General features: G+C 44.5%; 2 protein-coding genes across 2 annotated transcripts; one reads left to right on the forward strand and one right to left on the reverse strand.

Moving 5' to 3' along the window:
* Window positions 1-4,588: 4,588 nt before the first annotated feature.
* BBS12 (Bardet-Biedl syndrome 12) lies at window positions 4,589-13,662 on the reverse strand. The gene is made up of 2 exons (XM_066573785.1): window positions 13,558-13,662; window positions 4,589-8,800 (listed from the first exon to the last, which is right to left on the reverse strand). Exon 2 carries the CDS (start codon window positions 8,795-8,797, stop codon window positions 6,797-6,799), a length of 2,001 nt encoding a protein of 666 aa, XP_066429882.1. The 5' UTR covers window positions 8,798-8,800; window positions 13,558-13,662; the 3' UTR covers window positions 4,589-6,796.
* Window positions 13,663-14,296: 634 nt separating this feature from the next.
* On the forward strand, window positions 14,297-24,141 carry LOC136572844 (uncharacterized). Its single transcript, XM_066573786.1, has 5 exons — window positions 14,297-14,545; window positions 17,459-17,608; window positions 19,277-19,405; window positions 19,489-19,626; window positions 23,309-24,141. The coding sequence occupies exons 1-5, from the start codon at window positions 14,543-14,545 to the stop codon at window positions 23,396-23,398; spliced, it is 510 nt and encodes a 169-aa protein (XP_066429883.1). The 5' UTR covers window positions 14,297-14,542; the 3' UTR covers window positions 23,399-24,141.
* The last annotated feature ends 206 nt before the right edge of the window (window positions 24,142-24,347 follow it).

A 24,347-nucleotide genomic window follows, 5' to 3' on the forward strand; every position in this document is an offset into this window, starting at 1 on the left:
GGTTACTGAGCTTTCCCCGTTTGTTCAGTGTCATGTTCCTATGTGTTGGTGCATGTGTCTGACGTGGTGTGAACAGTCCTGTTCAGAGTGTATGGTGTGTTGTGTTACATGCAAATCCCTGGCATGTTGGTGTGAGCTGCATTCAGACCTGCTGTGTTTTGGTTGTGATCTAGGTCTAGGTATGTCCCTAGGTTCCAGCATGGGGCCGCCCCTCTTGGGACAATTACCCCGCATGCAGGCAGGTTTCATGTGGAAGTTGTCTTGTTAGAAGAGGAACTCATGAGACAACAAGGACCCTTGAAGTGGGCTAGCGGGCTTAAGAATCTTGGGCAAAATACAAACCAATGCCTCGCATTGTACTTTTTACATCTGTCTATGCAAGCGGGAATGCTTGGTCGTGTTTTGGGCATTTGTCAGTCACTGCATTATGTCTGTCTGTGAGTTATGTCCACTGTTTCTGAGTTCCACCAGAGTTTCGCCAGTTCGTTAGTGTAAAAGACTTAATATAACGTCTGATGCACCAGCTAGCATTTCTCTCCATTTATCCTGCAAATATCTGATGAGTTCTCTCAAAGGAGATGGTTGATGTTCATATTTCCTGACCTGATTTTTCCAGTTTTTCCAAAAAATGTTGAGTAGGGTTCAAGGCTGGACTCTATGCAGGCCAGTCCAATCGTGGAACAACCATATCCTCAAATAAATGTGAAACAGCGGTGGATCTGTGACAAGGAGAATTATCTTGTTGGAAGTATGGCTGACCAGTCACAGAGTATCGCCAAATTATCGAAAACACATTGTCTAGGATATCAAGGTATATCTCAGAGTTCCAGGTTCCACTACAACTAATGGATCAAGACAATGCCATGTAAACCATCCCCAGACCATAACAGAACCTCTGCTGTACTTAACTGTTGGCACAACACACACACAGGCAAAAGGAATTTCTCAGGCCTCCTCCGAACCCAGGTATGTCCACTTGATTTGAAGATCAAGTAGTGCAATTTGTCATTGCATACAGCATTCTTCTATTCCCCATCTGTTCAATGACAATGCTTCTTGCACCATTGTAGATGGCCCGATGTATTGAGCTTTGTGATGGACGGCTTCTGTGTGGCATAACCTGCATATCCAATAGCGTGCAGTTCCCGATACCTCCAAGGGTCTGCATATTATGTAGCATGGTTTAGGACATGTGACATGCTAATATGACACGATTCATTCTACTGATAGGGGGTATCCAAATACTTTTGGTAGGATAGTGCATGCACGTTATACAGATTAACTATAGCATTAAAAGGGCTTTCCAGGATGTGAATGACATTAATTATATTGTGAAAGTGGCACTTAAAGGGTGGGACGTATTAGGATGTAAATGAACAGTTGGTTCTTGAAACTGATGTGTTGGAAGCAGATAAAAGGGCCTTAATACCTGCCCCTTTTACACAGGCCAATAATCATCGGTTTCCTGCAATCCAGTGAGAATCTGAAAGTTTATTGTTCAGTGTAAATGGCAGGTCTTGTGGGGTGTCTCTAGCATACAGTGGTTAAAACCTACCAAAAGTGGTCCAAGGAAAGACAACCAGTGAACTTGCAAATGGGTTACCTTCTGGCAAACTCAACTATTACAAGAGAAAGGGGCTGGCACTCTGGCTGCTCCATATCTATTATTTTTGGGCTGTGGAACAACCCCTTTCATGGCCACATTCATTTCAGCAGGACTTTCTTGATGGCAAATGCCCACAATACGCATCAGTCTCTGTTCTGTGTATCAGCTGTTTTTTGCCTACTACGTTATAATACCTGGTAACAAATAAATTGATGGCCAGTTAATTTTACCACTAAAGTCAATTAAGCAATTCAACTCTTTTTGCCAGAGTGGCTTCAAGACTTGTCACAGTAATGTATTACACTGTAGCCAATTCATTGAAATGGGCAGCCCACAGCTTTCTCATATGAGAACAGCCAGATTTCAGCAAGAGGACCCACAGCAATCAGCTGGTTGCCAGCAGAGGAGGGAGGGGTCCGGCTTCTCTTTGGGGGAAGAGTTTGAGGAGAACCCCTTTAAAAGGTACTACAGTAATGTGCTGCCTATGTTAATTTCTTTTGTACCTCATTACATTGTAAACAATACTTATTAAATAATAGCTAAATGTCTACTTCAAGTCTACTTCACCTCTCTCGTCTCCTCACTATCTTACAACCCTAAACGACTCTTTGATACTTTTCACTCCCTTCTCAGCCCTAAATTGCAGCCCCCCGTGATGGATCTCAGCGCCGAGGAGCTGGCTGCTTACTTCAAAAAGAAAATAGACGACATCCAGCAAGAAATAACTTCCCAGTAGCAGACTAGCCCTGACCCTAGTCTCATCAGTACTGCATCTAGCTCCTAATCACTCTCAGACCAATGACAGAGGAAGAAGTCTCCAGATTGCTTTCCTCTGCTTGCCCCACCACCTGCGCTAGCGACCCTCTCCCCTCACACCTCCTCCGGTCACTCTCTTCAGTGGTTATCTCCCATCTCACCACTATATTCAACCTTTCTCTGACCTCTGGCATTTTCCCCACCTCTTTCAAACATGCAATCATATCCCCACTGCTAAAGAAACCAACTGTGGACTCGACTGATGCTGCTAACTACCGACTCATCTCAAATCTCCCCTTCATCTCCAAACTGCTAGAACGCCTGGTTTACTCCTGCCTTATAAGCTATCTATCAGAAAACTCTCTTCTCGAACCCCTACAGTCTGGCTTCCGCCCTCTACACTCAACAGAAAACGCCCTTAGAAAGAGGTCAAATGACCTCCGGACAGCCAAATCGAGAGTTGCCTACTCCCTACTGACCCTCCTCGATCTGTATGCAGCATTTGATATTGTTGACCACAAATCCCTCCTCAGTATGCTTCACTCCATTGGACTAAAGGACACTGCCCTCTCCTGGTTCTCCTCCTAGCTATCTGACCACTCATTTAGGGTCCCCTTTGCTGTCTCTAACTCCCCTCCTCTTCCCCTTGCTGTTAGGGTCACCCAGGGCTCAGTCCTCAGCCCCCTCCTTTTCTCCATTTACACATTCCCTATTGGGAAAACAATCAGGAGATTTGGCCTTCAATATTATCTCTACGCTGACGACACCCAGCTATACACCTCTTCCCGACATCTCTGCACCTTTCTTTAAAAACATCACTGACTGTCTGTCCGCTGTCTCTAACACGATGTCCTCTCTCTACCGAAAACTAAACCTCTCAAAAACTGACCTACTGGTGTTTTTTTAACCCCCTACTAACCGACCTTATTCTGACATCTCCATTTCAGTGTGTGGCACCACCATAACTCCCAGACAGCACGCCCGTTGTCTTGGGGTGATATTCGACTCTGATCTCTCCTTTACCCCCTACCTCCAGTCTCTGCCCCAAACATGCCACCTGCACCTCAGGAGCATCGCAAGAATCTGCCCTTTTCTCACAGTGGTCATGCTAAAAACACTCACTGTTGCCGTTAACCACCATCTGCTTGATTACCGCAACTCGCTGCTGATCGGCCTCCCCGACACCAACTCTCCCCTGTCCAATCCATCCTGAATGCGTCAGCCAAGCTTATCTTCCTGTCCACCTGCTTCTCGAACACCTCTGCTCTAGGCCAGTCACTGCACTGGCTGCCCGTCAAATAGAATTCAATTTAAACTCATTACCTCTAACACAAATCTCTCCATATCACTGTGCTACCCTACACTGCTTCCCTCATCTCAATCCACCACCCAGCCTGCGCCCTTCGCTCCGCTAACTAAATCAGACCGAGTGCCCCTTTAACTCGAACCTCTCATTCGCGCCTCCAGGACTTCTCCAGAGCAGCACCAGTCCTCTAGAACGCATTACCCAAACTATCCAGGCAATCCCTGACACACAAAACTTTAGGTGTTCTCTAAAAACGCACCTCTTCAGGGAGGCATACCACATCTACTAAACTAAACCCCTCTGTACTCCGCTTGATAACATGCAATCCCTGCCAGCCGCCATCAACCACCCCCTGCAGTCATACCAATTCAGCCACCACACGGCTTAAGTCTGACCATTGTTTATGCATATAGCATCCCTCACTCTCCACCTCACCATACCGTGCCCATCTCCAGCCCCTTTACCTTCTGTATCACCCCATTATTCGTAGTATGTAAGCTCGTTGGAGCAGGACCCTCACCCCTACTGTTTCCATCAATTGATTACTACATGTAACTGGTTTTTGTATTTTTGTACTTTTGTTATACTGTATCCTGCTGTTTTTCTAAGAGTTGCGAAATATGTTGATGCTATATAAAGATTATTATTAAATGTAATTACAACCTTACCACAAAAGACAATGCGTTTATAAAAACATCGACACACACTTTTGTATTAATTTTGTAGTTACTTCTCACTGCTTATGGTATAAGGTAAAACCAAATACTATTTAAAGAGCTCCCAAGTATAAAAAAAAAATCTCTTTTTGTAGCATGTCTTTTGTAGCCATTAGTGTGTGAAGACAGATCAGCATGTGCTATTTTACATCCTGCTTTCTTGCCTTGGCAACCATGAGAGAAAATGTTTACTCGAGAAAACACTTTGAAACATGATACTCATAGGATTTTAATTAGATTTTACAAAATGGTAAAAGTGTAGTTCTAGAAAACAACTGATGGGCTGTTTATAGTGAAGAAATAAGAGGTGCTCAAAAGATGAAGAGCAAATGACACACAACACATTGCAGCAGTTAAACATAGAGGGGTGCGCCATCTAGTGGTACAACACAACTAGCTGTCCTTAAAGTCAGCAAGTTTTTACAATGCAAAATATGGTAAACCCTTAGGGCTCATGCCCACGGACAGAGCGGGATACGCCCACAGATTTACGCTTGGTAAAAAAAAAGTCACACATTTTTCTGCGGTCTCTATTAATACTATATTAATGGAGACAACTGCTGCGGAAAAATGTGGTGAAATAGAACCACAGCGGAAATCCGTGGCAGAATCACGCATGTGAGCACTGACAGGCAGAAAGCTATTAGCTTCAATGGAACCTAATAGCTGCGTTATTCCGCCGCGGGGAATGCGGCAGAAATCCATCCATGGGCTTTAGCCCTTGACAGTGCTGCTAATGAGATTTCCTTATTGCTAATTAGTTTTGTAATACATGCCCTGATAACTTTACAATCTGGTTTTGCAGCTTTCTTGCCTATATTCTAATGAGCTGAAGAGAGTCAGATATTTCCCTGTTCTTGATTGACATGCCTACCGTTTTCTCTTCTTCACTGTAATCCTACGCAGGCGCTGCAGCAAACCCTGCCCGCACCTGCGCACTTCAGATGTCCCTTACTTGCTGAGACTTCAGTGGTATACTGCGCCTTGAGGATCAATACTCCCACAGTCATCTGACCTCGGACGCAGTTGGAGTAACAATCCTCAAGACCCATGCGCAGTATGCCGCTGAAGTTGTAACTAGTAAAGAAGAGCTGAGGTGCGCAGGTGCAGGCAGGATTTGCTATGGGGCATGTGCGGGATTACAGCGAAGAAATCAGTAAGCATGCCAATCAAGAATAGGGGCGTGCTGGCGCGGAAAAATCTGACTCTTTTCATCTCATTAGAATACAGCATGGGAAAGATTCAAAAGCAGATTGTAAAGGAACGGGGCGCGTATTACAAAACCAAATAGCGCTAAAGACATCTCATTAGCAGTACTGTGAAAGGTTTTTGTGGACTGCATTGTAAAAACTTGATTACAGGTTCCCTTTAATAAAACATACCTGCACTTTCGGATAAATGAGGCATACCGTAGATGTTAAAGGCTGTGGATAACTTTGCTGACATGTTTTTGTAAATTTGTGTATTTTCACATAAAAATCATTTTTACAACTGACTGGTATTAAAAAATGTTGTAACCGTTTATTTTCTACACTTTCATGTAATGCAATATACTGCAATACTGGAGGAATATGTGTAACAAGGTTTATAATGGGCGGAGGGGGGGGGGGGGGGCGATTAGAGACACACATTATTTAGCCAATTAGGATTTTATTACTCTACACCACTAAAGTGTGGGCTGCTCGAGTTTAGGGAAGCTGAATGCAGGCTCCTTACTGTCCATGATGTGCCCAATTAATATACCCTTACTGCTCTTGTCCCATAGAAGACTAGATGCACACTAGCCATAAGTGTGAACTGTGTCAGCGACTTGGGCGCAACTCACATCAGACAGCACCAGTCTATGTGCTGTCCAGTATACAGACACTAGCCATTTATATGCATTAGCCTTTCCTATTTCTTGCCAGGCGCTGTGAAAAAATGTCTATGTGTATAGCCCTACAAGCTATATATTCCTAAAGGGTCACTCTGTTGAAAACACATTTTTCTATCTGACCCCTTTCACCTGATTGCCTATCACACTTTGGAGGTCTCCATGTATTCCAGTCACTTCCCTGCAGTATAGCCCCCTTATTAGCCACCATCTGGATACTGAAAGATTTTGGTTTCACTTTCCCATCTATCCCATGATGCATCAGCACAAATATACCATTTCTTTCTACAAGGGGGGGGGGGGGTGTACCATTTAATCATTATCTCCTATAGTCTTCTTAATAAGTTACAGACCATAATTATACAGTCAGGAGGATGAGCTGTGATCTCCTCTGTCCTAGCTGTGTGACAGGAGTCATGTGATCATCATCAGTAACTGTAACAGGGATGACTGCACCTCCTGCAACCTGGTCCAACATCTTGCTAGAAAATGGTGACATAATCGCATGGTTGGACCTTATAATATAACTATTAGGAAAATCAGAGAAATATATAATCATCACTTACAGATTCTCCCGTGATTATCGGATTTTGTGTGGTTGATCCTGTAACGATCTCTGCATCTGACTGAAGCACAGTGAGAACTAAGTGCAGAGCACTACGCCATGCCTCGACCTTTGGAACAACATTGTCATACACAGCAACCCGTTTGTGTTCAATGGGAAGTTCCACATCATCAATCAATACAATATTTCTGGAGTACTCGTTAAACACATATGCAGAAGCAGAAGAGAAAGCACCGATATTGTGGAGTTCATTCTGTATAAAAGTCATAGCTTCTAATTCTGAAGAATATTCACCTATGTTAAGCAGAAGAGTAGAAAGATATTTAGTCCAGCCTTTGGCCAGGCACTTATAGATGAACGATCTATAATGGATTGCAGAGGTGGACAACCATGACGACATGCAGAACTGGGGTCCTCTGTTGACTGGTCTAACACATACTAGCCTTTCCTCGAGCTTTTGCAGATGATTAAGACAAAAAAGTTCAACTGCCCCACCACCAGGAAACACTTTTTGGTCAAGAAGGGCATTATGTAGTTTATAAGTGCAGGTCCAAAACTGATCTTCCATCACTTGAATTTTGGGCATCACCCTGCAGCTCAGCATGACAGTGACCAGGTTTATCTTACACGCATGGAGACTCACAGCAATGGTTTGGTTTGATTCTGAAAGCCATTCTGAGCACATAGTGGCATACACCTCACAGCCTATGTTATGGCGACTTACCTGTGTGAGGTAGACCACCGGTTCTGCACCTGTGCAATCGCTAAATGCCTGAAGAACATTCGGCTTTACATGAGTAACAACAAGGATATTTCTGTGAAGGCATTGCATTATAAGCTGTGGACAGGCATCACCCCTTACTAAAATTAAGTTTACGTTGGCTTGAATTATTATCTGAAGTGCTGTGCCTATCCAGAAATCTTCAGATGTTCTTTCATGGTCTGCAAACTCAGATACTGATTTTAGATTACTTGCCTTATTAAAGCCAAGATGTTTATATTTTTCTGTCAGTTCTCCATCCAAAAGAAGAACTTTGAAAGATCTTCCCTCAAAGTTTTTGACAACGGTAGCATACTCGGGTCCAACTAAAGTCACATATCCTAAGGTAGCACTTGAGTTCATTTCAGGTAGACCTTTGAAAAAGCAAATATTTAGACAGGAAGCCTGGAAGAGCACTTTGGTCGCATATATTTCATGAGCAGTCTTGAACAGAAGAGTAGCAGCCATCCCCACAAGTTCCATTACCTGCCAATTCCCATGACTCAAAGACTTTGTCAGGTCCTCTAAACTGGGGCTACTAGTTCGTGAAGGATTCTGACAACTGCTTATTTTTGGGTTGCAGAAGTGTCTACTATGAGACAGTTTGCCCATCTGCAAACTTTTACTATTTAGGTTTCCTTTCTTAGGTGGAACACTTTCTATGTGCTCAACAATGTTAGGATTGTGTTCTGCATATTCGAAGCCCAAGTTCCCACCTCTAGAAGAAACCAAGCAATGGTTTTCATTAGAAGAATCATGACCACTCCTTCCATCCACTACAGATTCCCCATGACTTGAGTTCTGCTTTGTTGCCGGTATGTTATGAAGTGGTATGTGTAAAGCCTCAACGCTTTCAATGCAAGAATTTAGGCTTTCTATCATCACTGAGACAATCAATGAAACGGGAACTCCATGATGAAGACACTCCAGAACAGCTTTGCTCCACACCCCAACGAGGAAAAACAGAGTTGTTGTACCCGTTTTATAAGCTTTATGATGGGCTTGAATTGTTTCGTTAAAGAGTTGTCCAACCGCACTGGATAAATCTAGACTCTCCAGAAGCCTAAATGATGAGCAAGTCAAAGTGCTTTCTTGAGTATCTTGATCGTAAATGAACTTGTACGATTTCCGTGGTCCTAAGAAGCTTTTCACTGAAGATGATATGTTGACTAATTCAATGAGTCCCAAGTGGCCTCTTAATTCCATGTAATTCATGGCCTAAGGTTAAAGAGAATGCCTTTATTCTGGTGGCCATACCTAGGTGTAAATAGGTACTCCAATTGCACTTAAAGAGACTTGATTACCACCTTTTTACACTCCTCCCTGAGAGCACATAAGGTAATGCCTGTCCCACTGATTACAATCATATCTCTGCTGTATGTATCTGTGCAGTAGTTTTGGAGAAACATGAATGTAATCAGTAGCAGCCAGACACAGAACTAGTCCTGTGTATTCATGAGGTGCAGGCTGGCCAACCCTCCCCCCCCCCCGCCCTACAGCCAATGATTGTCATCTCTCACTATGCACAGCTCAGCATTTTCACAAGGTCATTTACTTTTCTACCAACTTTATAATACTATACGGATTACAAAGAGTTAAATATTATTACAGTCCATACAATAAGGACTCGTTCACCCTGGCGTTAGGCTCAGTTAAATATTTCCATTTCTCAGTACCGTTTAAGGAACAAAGAAGCGGAAATAAAAATGGAATCAAACATTTCTGTTTTGTTACCCATTGATTTCAATGGTTACATTAAAAACATATATTTTCATTTATTTCTGTTCCATTTCATTTCTATTCTTCAAATGGCACAAATGGCGCAGTCAGCCAACAGTGAAAAAAAACCCGGTGCTGAGGTAAGACCAGTGTGGGATGAAGAAGAATGCGATACTGAAATGCAGGCACAGAAACGAGTTGTCCGCATCTCAATATAGAATTGTCCTTCATCCTGCACTGGCCCTTCTTCAGCGCACCCGCTTGTCCTTCACTGTTCTTCAGTTCTCCATGGATTCCATGACCTCTGGTGGCAGCTGAGTGCTTTGCATTAACATGTGTAGTACCGCTGCACATCCGTTGGAGATACCGTTATTCTTAGTAGCTCACCTACATTCTGCTGTAGTCGGTCCGTCTGCACTATGGAACGCCGTTTTGTTGAATTTTCTTAAGTAATATTCAAGACTGACAAGAAGTCAAAAAGTTTATACTAGCAAAAGACCAATGACTGCAATCACAGATACATTGTATCAGATGTATCAATTAATCTACTACAGTCGGGGCAAAAAAAAAATCTAGGATTGAGCAGCGCATATGTTACCGTAACAGAATGGCGCTCCGAAGTCACAAGGAATGTGGCTCATCAAACAGTGCTGGAGGCCCCTTGGCAATAAAATCTCAGGACCCCTCGCAGATTACCTCCTAATACGTTTTTAATTTTACCAACTAACAATTTTAATAAACCAATTTTATTATCACTGTAGAAATCTCGCACAAATACGAAACCCATTCTTTTGGATAGGGTCATATACATGAGTGATTTTTTTCCCCCACATCGCGGGGCAAGAAAAATCGCAGCATGTCCTATCTTGGGACGTTCCCTCAGAAGGCATTGCGATTGTTTGCAATGGGGACGGAAAAAAATATTGTGAGATGTGCACGCAAGTGCAATGTGAGGTTTAACATTAACCCCTTAGTGACGGAGCTTTTTTGCTTTTTTCCATTTTTGTTTTTTCCTACTCCCTTTTAAAAAAAAAATCGCAGCTCCTTTATTTATCCACCGACGTCGCTGTATGAGGGCTTGTTTTTTGCGGGACGAGTTGTATTTTTCAATGGCACTATTTATTGTACCATATAATGTACTGAGAAACTTTTTAAAAATTCTTAGCAGAGAGAAATGGAAAAAAAAGAAACGACATTCCACCATCTTTCGGTGCGTCCTGTTTCTACGACGCACAAACTGCAACAAAAACGACCTGATATTTTTATTCTATGGGTCAGTACGATTACTACGATACCAAACTTATATAGTTTTTTTTTTTGCTGTAGTACTTGTATTTTTTTTTTAAGATATTTAATTTTTTTCAATTATTTTCTGCGGTCATTTTGTGCGCGCAATACCTTTTTTATTTTTCCGTCGACGTAGTTGAGCAAGGGCTCATTTTTTGCGGGATGTCCTGTAGTTTCTGATAGTATCAATTTGGAATACATACGACTTTTTAATCGCTTTTTATTGCATTTTTTCTGGAAGACAGGGTAACTAAAAAAGTGGATTTCTGGCGTTATTTTTTTTTCAGACGACATTCACCGTGCAGGAAAAATAATGCACTACTTTGATAGATCGGACTTTTACGGACGCGGCGATACCAAATACATATTTTTATTTTATGATTTAGATTTTTTAGTAATTGATATGGCAAAAGGGGAGTTATTTAAACTTTTATAACTTTTTTTTTTTACAATTTAAAAAACGTTATTGATCTTTTTTCTTATGTTACTTTGAAGTCCCCCTGGGGGACTTTAACATGCGATGCTTTGATCGTTCCTGCAGTATGACGTAATGCTATAGCATTACGTCATACTGCTTTTTTACAGGCAGTCTATCAAGCCAGCCCACGGGGATGGCTTGATAGGCAGTCTGCTAAGGCAGCCCTGGGGCCTTTCTAAAGGCCCCCGGCTACCATGACACCTGCACGGCTCCCCCGATCTCACCACGGGGGGGCCGTGCGGGACCCCCGAACAGCGTTCGGGGCATTTAAAGGGTTAATAGCCGCGATCGGCCGAACGGCCGAGCGCTGCTATTGCCCGCGGGTGTCAGCTGTAATAAACAGCTGATGCCCGCGCTGTATGGAGGGAGATAGCGGTGCTACCTCCCTCCATAGGACGTAGTTTTACGATAGCGCCGTCACTAAGGGGTTAAAACACTTACTAATCCCCGGCGCAACTGTACTGAAGCGATAGGAGGCATCTTTTACATTAGTACGTCTCGTATTCCCAAGTACTTCGCATGTTGGACAGTACAATATTGGGCTGTGAAACGCGGCCCAATATCGCGCTCGTCTGTGTATAGAGATGTTGGGTAAACGTAGCCATCGCTGTTCTTGAAGTCTCTACCCGCGAGTATTCCACTAGGATTTGGAATCATTGGGAACTCCCAAAATACTAAGGCCACTTTCACGCGGCTGAGAAACTCGCGCAAGATTTGTGTGTCGCAAAACTCGCAAATATGAACAACATTCTTTTAAATGGAGTCACACACACGAGCGATGGCACGTCGTATCTCTTCGTGTTCCTCGGAATGCCTTGACTGTTGATTTCAATGGGACCTTTAATGCGTCCATGGTTCTCATGGAAATCAATTCCGATCCTTCATCGTGAGAGAGGATTTCACAGATGTGATACGGTTTGTCTCTAAATCACCCCACATCCACGAGTAAGGCACTGGTGGCCGAGCGTGATATCGGGGTGAGTGTCTCGCGCCCACCCGCATGTGGGTAGCCCAGCACACAGGAAGCTTTGTTTCTAGACGTTTCTGGTGCATGCGCTCCAGTGGGATAACGTGAAGTAGTCTAGTGCGCACGCCGGCCGCCAGGTGGTGAAGACATCACTACTGTACATAACACCACGGAGGTCGCACCGACGGGAGATTATAAGAGAAGCTGTAATGTGACGCTGCTGTCTGTGGTTTACGTACTGGTTTAAGTCGTTAATGGCTACATTACATAAGTACAGTATTCGCTCGGTAGAGCCTTTACTGTGAGGCTGGGTTCACACGAGGCGTAAATTCAGCGGAATGACCACGCAGAAATACCACAAGATTTCCGCGGCAGAAATGCAGCTTCAAATCTCGCGCTGCTCGATGAGGGTTTGAAGCGGCTTCACCACCTGCATTCTGCTGCGGCCATCTCTCCCCACAGAGAGGCTGCAGCAGAGACGATGATAACATTGACATGCCGTGGCTACAAATCCCACACGGCTTGTCAGTTTCATCATGGCTTGGCCGCAATGGCGTCTCTGCAGCGTGTGGACGAGGTTTTGCAAATCCCGTCCACTTTGCTGCTTTATCCCAGGATAACAATTGCTGGAAGAATTTCCGTGCAGAACGTCTGCACGTTACTTCCGCCCCGTGTGACCCCAGACGAAAGATTTCGGGTTTGTAAAATCGATTCCTTTTTTCAATGTTTTAAAACAATGAAAGAAAATTTGATTTTCTTTCAAGATTAAATCCATATTATTCTGCTGGGTCGTTGCGGGACCCTAACACTCACAGGGCCCGTATGCCACTGCCAGCGCTGCCCACTAGTGGTCACCTGATAATCCCCGCCCCTTTTCTTATTCCTTCCTGTGTCTCTTCACACCGCCCCACATTTAGGCCGGCCGGACCGGATTCTGTATGGGGGAGGCCCGCAGCAGACTCCGGCTGTCAGCCCGGCCGGTCACTATGCATACCTTACTTTGCTGTATTGCGGATGACTGCGGTGGCCCGGCGCCGGTCATGTGCAGTACAGGTTTTTTTCAGGTTTGTATTTCCCGCGCCGTCGCTCAGCGGTGACGCAGGTATCTGTGGCACATAGACAATGTCAATTGCGTACAAGCTGCAGGTCGGACGGCCTCCGTTGAGTTCAAAATAGAGCATGCTGCGATTTTTCCTCAACTCGTGGAATATGCAGTTCGTATCCGTGAATGTGAGCAAAAATGTGAATTTACACGCTTTTCAATGCCCACGTTTTGCCATGAATTCCACAATTGGAATCCACCCGTGTGAGCCCGGCCTTACATGGCATGTGCCACCATCAACCGACTTCTGGAATATTCCTATAGGACAAAGGGTTCATCTTGTGGGAAAATATCTACAGGGACCAACAGCAAAACTAAACAGTCATTGTATGTGGAAAAACCACCTCTATAGAACAAGCCAACACCACCAGTAGGGGTGCATACAAGCTACAGCGCCCCCTCCATACTGCTGGCACTCTTACCAAGCCCCTACAAGGGGTTATGTCCGGCACGGCACCGTTTACCCCGTTGTCATGAGAACTACGGCACCGCAATTACTTCTGGGAACGGAAGCGCAGCTCTCCTTAGTTACCGCGGGCATATATCTATATTACACTCAAGTTCGGCACTATGGTGCAATTCCAGCAACCTCATTGGTTCTGATTCACAATTCCAGCAACCTGATTGGTTGTTTGGCTTGTCTGATTCAACCTGATTGGTTGTTTGGGTTCCCTGCATCAACATGATTGGTTGTTAGTGCAGAACTTGCGTGTAATATAGATGCGGGCATATATTTATATTCCACAACACTTCTGCTCGATTCAACCCAAACAACCAATCATTGTGAATCAGCCAACCCAAACAACCAATCACTGTGAATCAGCCAACCCAAACAACCAATCACTGTGAATCAGCCAACCCAAACAATCAATCAGGTTGTGAATCGAGCAGAAGTGTTGTGGAATATAGATATATGCTTACAGCGGCAGTTGTCACAGGTGAACCGGAAGTGATTACAACAGTCACCACCTAGGATATTATCTAGCGCTTCAAATCATTTGCGCATGTGCAGAACTCTAGTCACCTTCCATGGATACGGAGGGCGTGGCTCCTTTATTATCGCGCCTGCGCATAGTGCTCACCAGAGAAATATGGGAGTGTTCAGATAGTATTATGGGCGGGCTGACATCAACGGTAGAGGGCGGAGTTTTTCGGGGGAATGAAATGAGGGGCGTGTCGTTGCCACGGAGATGTTCTAATTAGCGTCTGTTGTGCTAACGTTGTGTAGGAATGGCGGGCAGTGCCGGCGGCCATTGTACTGACACCTGGGGACTGTAGGCGGGCTCTTCTAGGGGGCTGGGCGGCTCCGGGGGCTCAATGTGTACTGCCGCCACAGCCGTAACCCAGTAACAGTCTGCGAGGACGACTGGCCGGTTATACTGCGGCACCCGAGTGGCTTTCCAGGAAATGGTAGGTGCTGGTGTGTATGGTGCAGGTAACGGGAGCCGCGGTACAAGCGGATCACCCCCATCACCATCTAGGGCCTGGGGAGGGAAAGGGTTAACTTCACAGCACTGGAAGTTACTATGTATCCATTATAATGAAGGGTGACAACATGTCTGGGGATACCCCACCACTATGTGTGCCCAATGACTGTCTACCCCTTCTTGTCATTCTTGTTTGCTTTCAGTGAATGGAAACACCTGCACTATCCTACCCAACGTATTTGGGTGCCCCTATCCGTATCTTGTTCACACGAGGCGCAGACCCCCGCCACACAGGGTGCAGGCCCCCCGTTACACGAGACGCTACATGGGATGCAGACCCTCGTTACACGGGGTGCAGACAAACCACCCCCTTCCCACGGGGCGCAGACCCCCGTTACACAAGACGCCACACGGGGAGCGGACCCCGTTACACAAGACGCCACACGGGGCGCAGACCCCCATTATACAAGACGCCACACGGGGCACAGACCCCCTTTACACAAGATGCTACACGGGATGCAGGCCCCCCCTTTTTGTTTCCCTTAACCTCCCGCGTTCCGAAGAATGCACAGAGTTCACACGCGGTAACGTTGTCGGTTGTCACATTACTGAACGGTCGCTTTGTGACATTTCCGCTAAAACCTCGATCAGCTGCGAGTTACGTGATCACAAGATGGAGGCGCCAGGGACGTACTGCACCAAAACCAAGAAGCGGATGACCCAAGATAGTAACTGAAAGGGACAAACGACAGCTGAGAGGATCCTCTGCAGAGCGTCTCTACTATCCCGGAGCACGCTGATAGCGGCGTACGACGGGACCTGCACGCTATTGGGTTACACCGCTGCGCACAAGGTGCTTATCGCGATTCTTGCTTGGGCGTTCACACACGCTCCGGCTCTGTTTCAGAGCGGTGAATAAAGAGTCCCACTGTCCGTGAGGGCCGTGCGCTGTCTCCACCGGCAGCGATGATGTTGACCGTCACGCCCGTGGATATGAGCCCTTAGGCCTGTGTCATATGAACATATTAGTGCAGTCTATAGAGCCCATTAATTTTAATAGGCTCGTTCACACATTTTGCGCACCCATTTCATCTGCAAAAAAACCACGTAGCGTGTTCTATGTTTCTGTGCATTTGCGCATGAAAATAGCACCTATTGAATTAACGTAATTGGCCATTTCAATGAATAGAAGCATGCTTGTGTACTTTTTTTTTTTTTTTTTGTACACGCAAGTGTGCACGAAAGTACATTAAAACGTACAGATGCGTGCACAAAAACTCAATGCCGGTTGCACAAATGTCCGTGTGACACTAGCCTTAACAGGAAGAAGCTGATTATACGTAGGAACCCCCGCTGGCCTGTAATAATGCAGTGACTGGGGATGTTGCCACGCTGCTGCGGTCCTCGGGGCATGAGGGGGATGGCACAGTATTTCTGTAGTCTAGTAGGATGATAGTCACAGAGGCGGTTAGTGGATCAGGATGGGAGCCTCGTCCTCTCTGCTCAGTACGTCCCATGTCGTGCGTCCTCCACCCTTGTTTGTGCCACCAATACGGCCAACGTATCCTGTGCTGGGACTGCAGACCGGCCTGACGGTAATATCTGTGCTACCACCTGTAGGATATGGGATATCATGCAAAGAGTGTTCGGACTGCAGACCGGCCTGATAGTAATATCTGTGCTACCACCTGTAGGATATGGGATATCATGCAAAGGGGGTGTTCGGACTGCAGACCGGCCTGATAGTAATATCTGTGCTACCACCCGTAGGATATGGGATATCATGCAAAGGGGGTGTTGGGACTGCAGACGGGCCTGACTGTAATATCTGTGCTACCACCTGTAGGATATGGGATGTCATGCACAGGGGGGATTAGGACTGCAGACTGACCTGACGGTAATATCTGTGCTACCACCTGTAGGATATGGGATGTCATGGAAAGGGGGTGTTGGGACTGCAGACCGGCCTGACTGTAATATCTGTGCTACCACCTGTAGGATATGGGATGTCATGCACAGGGGGTAATAGGACTGCAGACTGACCTGACGGTAATATCTGTGCTACCACCTGTAGGATATGGGATGTCATGCACAGGGGGGATTAGGACTGCAGACCGGCCTGACGGTAATATCTGTGCTACCACCTGTAGGATATGGGATGTCATGCACAGGGGGGATTAGGACTGCAGACCGGCCTGACGGTAATATCTGTGCTACCACCTGTAGTGTATGGGATGTCATGCACAGGGGGGATTAGGACTGCAGACCGGCCTGACGGTAATATCTGTGCTACCACCTGTAGTGTATGGGATGTCATGCACAGGGGGGATTAGGACTGCAGACCAACCTGACGGTAATATCTGTGCTACTACCTGTAGGATATGGGATATCGTGCACAGGGGGTATTAGGACTGCAGACCAGGGACATATGGGCAGATGTGACTGGTCACCTATATACAGTGTTCGGAGCAGCATCTTTAGTTCTTGGATTTAGAAGCGAGTCCGATCCGTATGTCCTTGTAATGAATTATAGGAATGCCCCCTATGTCCCCATAAGTGAACCTTATGTCTCATGTTTTACTATAAGCTCATGGTATAGTTTGAATGGTAAATTATATTGCATTGGATTCAATGTATCTAACTCAAGTCCTGCCAGATCGATGATTTTGTTCTCATCCAAGATCTGTAGGGCCATTCTATATGGGATGGATCTGGAGGGTCCTGAATAATAAGGCTTACGGGGTATATTCCATCTTAGTCCATCTTAGTCCATCACTCCTTTTACACAGTAAATTCTATCCACTCTGGAACTGTAAACCAAGTCTCTTCCTTTTGTACAAAGGCTATTACATTTATAGTATGCTGACCACAAAGTTCACCATTTTTATATTATTAGGCATCTGTAATGAGAAAACCCGGACTTGCCCAACGGAAGAAAACTGGAGCAAAGCCCGAATTAACGGAAGAACAAAAACAAGAGATCCGAGAAGCGTTTGATCTGTTTGACACTGATGGGTCTGGGACTATCGATGTGAAGGAGCTGAAGGTGGGTTCTGACATCTTTACACAAAGCCTCAGGCTCCTTTACACAGGGGGATAGATTGTTTGCACACGTGAGTTTGTTAGTTCGCTCCTTCAGCCTGTCTATGCAGGCAGGAAGATAGTTCGCAATTGCGTTGGCATATCGTTCAGTCATTTACTGTATTGGTGAAGGCGAACAACTAAACAATCGCTGTTCACACCCAACGAAATGCAAACTACTATTTTTATGTCTGCGTAAAATGAACAAAGAACGAGAAGCAAACAAATTGTAACTCTGATAGTTTTTTGTTTGTACTTTGGCGTAAATATACTATCGTTTTGTTTCAGACGTTTTGATATATGATTTGTAGAGTCTCAGATTACAAGGCACATTTTTCTTTGTATGTATATATTCTGTAATTTTATTTATTTTTAACATCTATGTCCCCCATGACATAATCAAAAACTTGTGGGGGAGAATCGCATCTTCTTCTTCTTCTTCTTCTTCTTCTTCTTCTTTTTTTCCCTCTTTTTTTCATTTCACACTTTTCCACTGTAGGTGGGACATCCATAGGAGCCCAGTGACAGGGATAACATTCCCCTGTAGAGACCCTAGTCACTAACAGATCTGATCTGGGTCTGCTAGGACCCTGCAGCTCTGGCTTGGCAGGGGGCAACTGGCGGTCATGTGATCACTGGGTTGAAGAGCGAAATTAATGCTTCTGCTTCTGCCTTCTCCTCCGAGTCATTAGCTGTGACCCAACTTCCTCCTACATTGCAGGAACAGGAGCTTTAATCCAGTGCCGTATTTTTACTATTGCCCGGGATTAAGGCCTGTTTCACATGGGCTACAAAATGCATATATGTGAAGCGCATGGTTTCCAATGGGTTCTTTCAGGCTACAAAGCATCTCTCATGTGAAAGAACCCAGTGGAAACCATGGGCTTCACATACAGGCGTTTTGTAGTGAGACTTTGTAGCCCGTGTGAAGCAGGCCTAAAGCCCGGGACAGAGTGCTGTAATTTACTGTGCTTGGTCGTTAAGGGGTTAAGCCATAGACATCCTGATGTGCTCCTTTTAATATCAGGGATTTGGTGTGTGTTCTTCTTGACAGATGGGCAGAGCACTCTTCATTGTAACAGCTTCCACTCCTGGTTTTGTTCAAACTCCTATTACATAGCTTGATGACGAGCACCAGTTAACGAGATCTGTCATTGAAATGGCCTTCGCATAAGCTGATTCAGACTAGATGGGGAGGCAAACTATCGTTGACGTGATCGATCATCCTTCATATATGTTTATCATTGTTGGCAGCTCATGCCCCGTTTATATGAGCGATGTGCTGCTGACAACACAGATTTCCATGGCGGCACAAAACATTTAATCGGCTGAAAAGCGATGATGTTGGCTGATCGCTGCCTTGTTCACACAGGGCAATGATTGGTTCAGCAAACGAACACGTGTCAAGTGATTGGCCAATGTAAAAGTGCCTTTGGGAAAGCCTGAACTATACAGGGGAAGAGGAGGAGCTTATGAGATGCACAGTCAAGATACTCCTTTTGCTAATTGATTGAATTTCTGATCATGTCCACCGCCTTTGTGCCCCCAGCCATCTCTCTCCTTGGTGGACTCTTTTATAATGTGTCATGATATCTGAATCTCTCTTGATGTATTCTTATTTCTCGTCATACAGGTTGCTATGCGTGCCTTAGGTTTTGAGCCAAAGAAAGAAGAAATGAAAAAAATGATCGCCGACATCGATAAAGATGGTTCTGGCACCATTGACTTTGAGGATTTCTTATCTCTAATGACACAGAAGATGGTAAGTGGAAGGCACACTTTTCATTTTAGGTTAAAATCCCTTTTCAGAGCGTTATATAACTTTGCATTCATGTTTACAACTAGAGTGAAAAAGACTCTAAAGAAGAAATTATGAAAGCTTTCCGCTTATTTGACGATGACAGCACAGGGAAGATTTCCTTTAAAAACCTAAAACGGGTTGCCAAAGAACTGGGTGAGAACCTGACAGATGAGGAGTTACAGGTATGTTATGGCACCCTAATAAAAGATAAAGTGTACCTGTCTTCCTCACTTGTGTTGTTTTCATATATCAGAAGTACCTGTAGTACAAGACTTGCTTGACTACTTTCTGAAATTGCCATGGAGGCTCTAGAAATAGTGGCAGATCTTCGGCACCATCAGCAATGCAGGCAACAATGGGTTGTCGCAGTCAAAAAGAGGTGTTCTCAATGTATTTATGTGGCCTGCACTAGCAGCTGTATAAATATGTTTGCAGTGAGTTTCTCCTTGTGAAAGTTGCTGTAAGCCAGAATTTTATCATTTAAAGGGGTTGTCATTTTTTTTTTTTAAATCCTGTTCCCTATTCAACAACATAACAAACGGGCATATACTTGCCTCTCCCAGCTCTCTGGATCTCCTGCTCTGTTGCTTCAGGTTTGCCTTGTGACATCAGCAGCAGGGAAGTAGTGGACGGCACTGCTGACTGCCAAATGCCCAAAAATTTTCGTGCAAGCAAATCTTGCTCAAAATTTTGCAACTTTTTTACGTCAAAAACTTGTGTAAAAACCTCTTTAAATGTCCTCCCATAGTTCTAGTGCTGTCGGGGACTCCTATTAATGAGGAGAGCGCTTCCCAATGCCCCTCTCAGTGAGGATTAATGGCGGGTTGCTATATATCTAAATGGCTGTGAATTACTGTCATCAAGATGTATTGCAGTGTATTATATGAGCGATCAAACATGGTCTAATCCCCTAGATGAAGAGAAAAAAGTAAAAAAAATATTAAACAGGAAAAAAAAAACCTCTTGCCATTAAAAAATATATAAATAAAATGCTTTTATTGTGTAAATAAAGTACACATAATTGATATTGCGGTGTCTATAACAACCCATACACTAAAAATATATTAATTTTAAAAAATCCTAAAAAAAATAATGCTTGGATTGCTTATTTTTATGGTTATTTCACCTTCAAAAATGCAATTAAAACCTGGCAGGACAAGTCAGATACATACGCTGCTGGCTGTCGGGCGCCTCTCTCCCGAACTCCGAGCACCATCTGATGTACTTCCTTTTGGAAGCATCACTCTGGATCGTCCTGGAAAAACCAGGACTGTTGACAAAACAAATGCTGCCCATTCACAGACTTGCAACAAGTGTCTGGAGGGCATGTAAGAAACTGACGGGGCGAGAAGACACCCCCCCTCCCCCCTGGAAACCCCTTTATGGAATAACAGAGCGCTACCGCATTTATTGAATCTACCAGACAGACAATTTTGGTTAAATCTGGGAATTACCACATTGGAACACCTATATATAGATGGGACACTAGTCTCCTTTGAGCAATTACAGCAAATATATCAGGTACCTAGAACAGGATTTTTTAGATATCTACAACTCAGACACGCATTGATAGCGCAATTCCCAGAACCCAGAAGACCCTTCTCCACATACCCACTAATAGGTATACTGCGCACACAGGGCCCTAGGGGCCTAATCTCGACGTTATATACCCATCTGCCATACTCTAAGATCCCCAATACACAAATGGTGGTATTGGAAAGATGGAGAGAACTTATCCCAACACTGACTAATGAGGACTGGGAGACCGCAATGGCAACGTACACCGGGGTCTCACCAGCCGCGAACAACAAACTAACCCAATTATATATCCTGCACCAATGCTATCTGACACCAACTAGACTCCATAACATGAACAGATCAGTTACCAGTCAGTGTCACCGATGTCACGCAACAAACACAAACTTTAACCACCTAATATGGGGATGTCCAATGGTATACACGTATTGGGAAGAGGTCACAGAGTTCCTAACTAGAGATGAGCGAACGTACTCGTAATGAGTACTTACGCACCCGAGTACCGCCATTTTCGAGTACTTCAGTACTCGCGCGTAAAGATTCGGGGGGGCGCCGGGGGGCGGGGAGAGGCGCGGCGGTGCGGGGGGTAGCAGCGGGGAACAGGGGGGAGCCCTCTCTCTCTCCCTCAACCCCCCCGCGCCGCCACGGCGCCCCCCGAATTTTTTCGCCCGAGTACGGAAGTACTCGAAAATCGCGGTATTCGGCCGAAAAAGGGGCGGGGCCGAGCACGTTCGCTCATCTCTATTCCTAACCCAACTGATGGGAATACCAGTACCGCTGGATCCAGCGACGTGTCTGCTAGGGATCATAGATGAGGAACAATGGCAACACTATGATAAAATATTCCTTACTAAAGTATTCTTTTATGCCCGCAAGGTTATAGCGCTAAGATGGATAGGCGCCCTCCGACAATTACAAAATGGCAGAGTATTATCAATACTATCCTACCATATGAAAAAATAGTCTACAAAAACAGGAAATATCCCGAAAAATTCGACAGGGTATGGGGGATCTGGTGCGGGACGACAAACACAAACTTCACGCAAGAAATGTTTCAAAATTTATTAAGACAAACCACACCCAGGCTCGGCAGGTAAAAATAAGCAACAATGTTATTAACATTACAGATGTATGTATTAAGATATGCTGGGTAAATATAGAGAAAAAGTAACTTATTTGGGTACCGAACACCGATACCAAAGAGCTCTCTGATGTATGCAAAGTTAAACTATTTGTTATTGTATGTAACGCATACTGTTTAATAAAACGAGTTTTAAAAAAAATGCAATTAAAAGTGATCAAAAATTCATATTAATTCTACAATTTTACCAGTAAATTCTAAAAGTCATCACAATAAAACAAGCCCTCATGTATCTACGTTGATGGAAAAATAATAATGTTATCAGTCAACCCAAAACCAAAACATATTTTAGTTCAACTGTCTTTAATCTGCATAAGTAGTAATATATTTACAAAATATTAGTGTAATTGTACCGTCCTGCAAAAAAGAAAACCCCCGTTATTTATGCTGCTTGGTAAACTCCATAGAATTTTATATGGAAAAAAAAGCAGAATTGCTGTTATCTTTGCCTTTGTTTTTTCTTCCATCCTCCCCCCAAAGTTAATAAGTTGTATGTGCGTCAAAATCGTGGCGTTGAAACTGTCATAGAAAAACAAGCCCACATAAGGTTACGTCAAACAAAAAAATAAAGAAATGACTATCGAAGTGCAATAATAAAAAGACCAAAAACAAAGGCTGCATCCTTAGGGCCTACAAGAGCTGCATCTTTAAGGGGTTAATGTTGGGACTATTAAGTGACATTAAAGCTGTATTTCGGGCTTTTTAATCTGTTAACCTGTCCCCTGAATAGGCCATCAGTAGTTGATGGTGGGGTGGTCCACCACTCGGGACCCCCATCCATCAGTCCGACCTGATGTCAGTGCAGTGAGCTGGATGTTGTCATCAGTAGTGGTTAGAGGAGGAAGTCAATGGGAATATTGCACTGCTGCTGTTACACTTCTACTCGGGACATGATGTGCTGATCATGGACCTGAACAGGAAGTGTAGCTGCAGCGCAGCATTCCCATTGACAGGAGTCAACACTCCGACTTCTTCCTCTGACCACTGATGACTACGACATCGGGCCGGATGATCAGCTGATGGACGTTCTGTACCCGTGTCCATCAACTACTAGTACACACCTAATCCTTGTTCCCAGAGTAAGTGTTAAATCCAGGACTTGTATAGTCTATTCCGTATAATGCTGATACCTATTGTCAGTTCTTTGGTTTTTGTTTTTTTCACAAATTTCACTGTTTTAAAATTAGGAGATGATTGACGAAGCTGATCGTGATGGAGATGGGGAGATTAACGAGCAGGAATTTCTTAGGATCATGAGGAAGACGAGCCTGTACTAAGTTGGTTGTAGAAAACCTGTTCACACTGTGAAGCTCTACAGGAAAGAAAACCTGTTTGGAATGCCTGGTCCTAAGACTTGTACCGGGAGTTGTTTCCCAGTTGTATGTGTTCTGTGATCTGCCAGCCTCTATATGAAATGTGCCATTATACACCGCATGGCTATACAACCTTTATCTCTACTATTGACTGTGCTTTAACATCCGTACAGTGACCGGTATGCAGAGATGCATTATTTTATGCATTTACCTCTGCTCACCCAAGTAAGGCCTAGCTTAGAGATGCCTTTTATTTCCATTGTGTCTTGGCACCTGTTTATTGCTTTGTGTTGGATGAATGGCGGGTGGTTCATTCTTTGCTGTTGGCTTTGTGTTTGTTATAGAGATTCTGTCACCAGGTTCATGGAGTTTGACTCTAAGCCAAGCTCCGAGTCACGGAGACGGGCCGTGCTGACTTCTCCCCGCAGGAATCATGCAAGCACCTCCCTCCCCTTGTACGTATAGAGAGAGAGCAGTCATTCTGCATGCTGCCGGCGGGAAGAGGCCAGCACGGCCCTCCTCCATGACTCGGAGCTCAGCTCTGAGTCAAATGTCATGAACATGGTGATTGAATCCTGTTAAAGTGCACTGTTATATAGTGACTTGAATATTTTGTAATAAACCTATTTTTTAAAGTTGTTTGGTTCTGGGATGCTTCAGGTTCAGTGTTCTCATTTCATTAAATAGCTATGTTATATTTTTCACTATGTAAGTGCTTTTATTTCCTGCCCCCCTCCCCATCCTTCTTTGTTTCTTGCAACTCTTACACTGTTCGCTAGGGGGAGCTCTTGAGCTGTGCTTGTATAGTATATATTTCTATACTGTAAGGACATAACTATAACGCACTCCATTTACGATCCGTCAGTTGGAGATCTGGGATTCCAGATCACTGGACCTCCTTTTTCAAAACTGT

This window comes from Eleutherodactylus coqui, chromosome 7, assembly GCF_035609145.1.
Source record: "Eleutherodactylus coqui strain aEleCoq1 chromosome 7, aEleCoq1.hap1, whole genome shotgun sequence".
In the NCBI taxonomy this organism is placed as follows: Eukaryota; Metazoa; Chordata; class Amphibia; order Anura; family Eleutherodactylidae; genus Eleutherodactylus; species Eleutherodactylus coqui.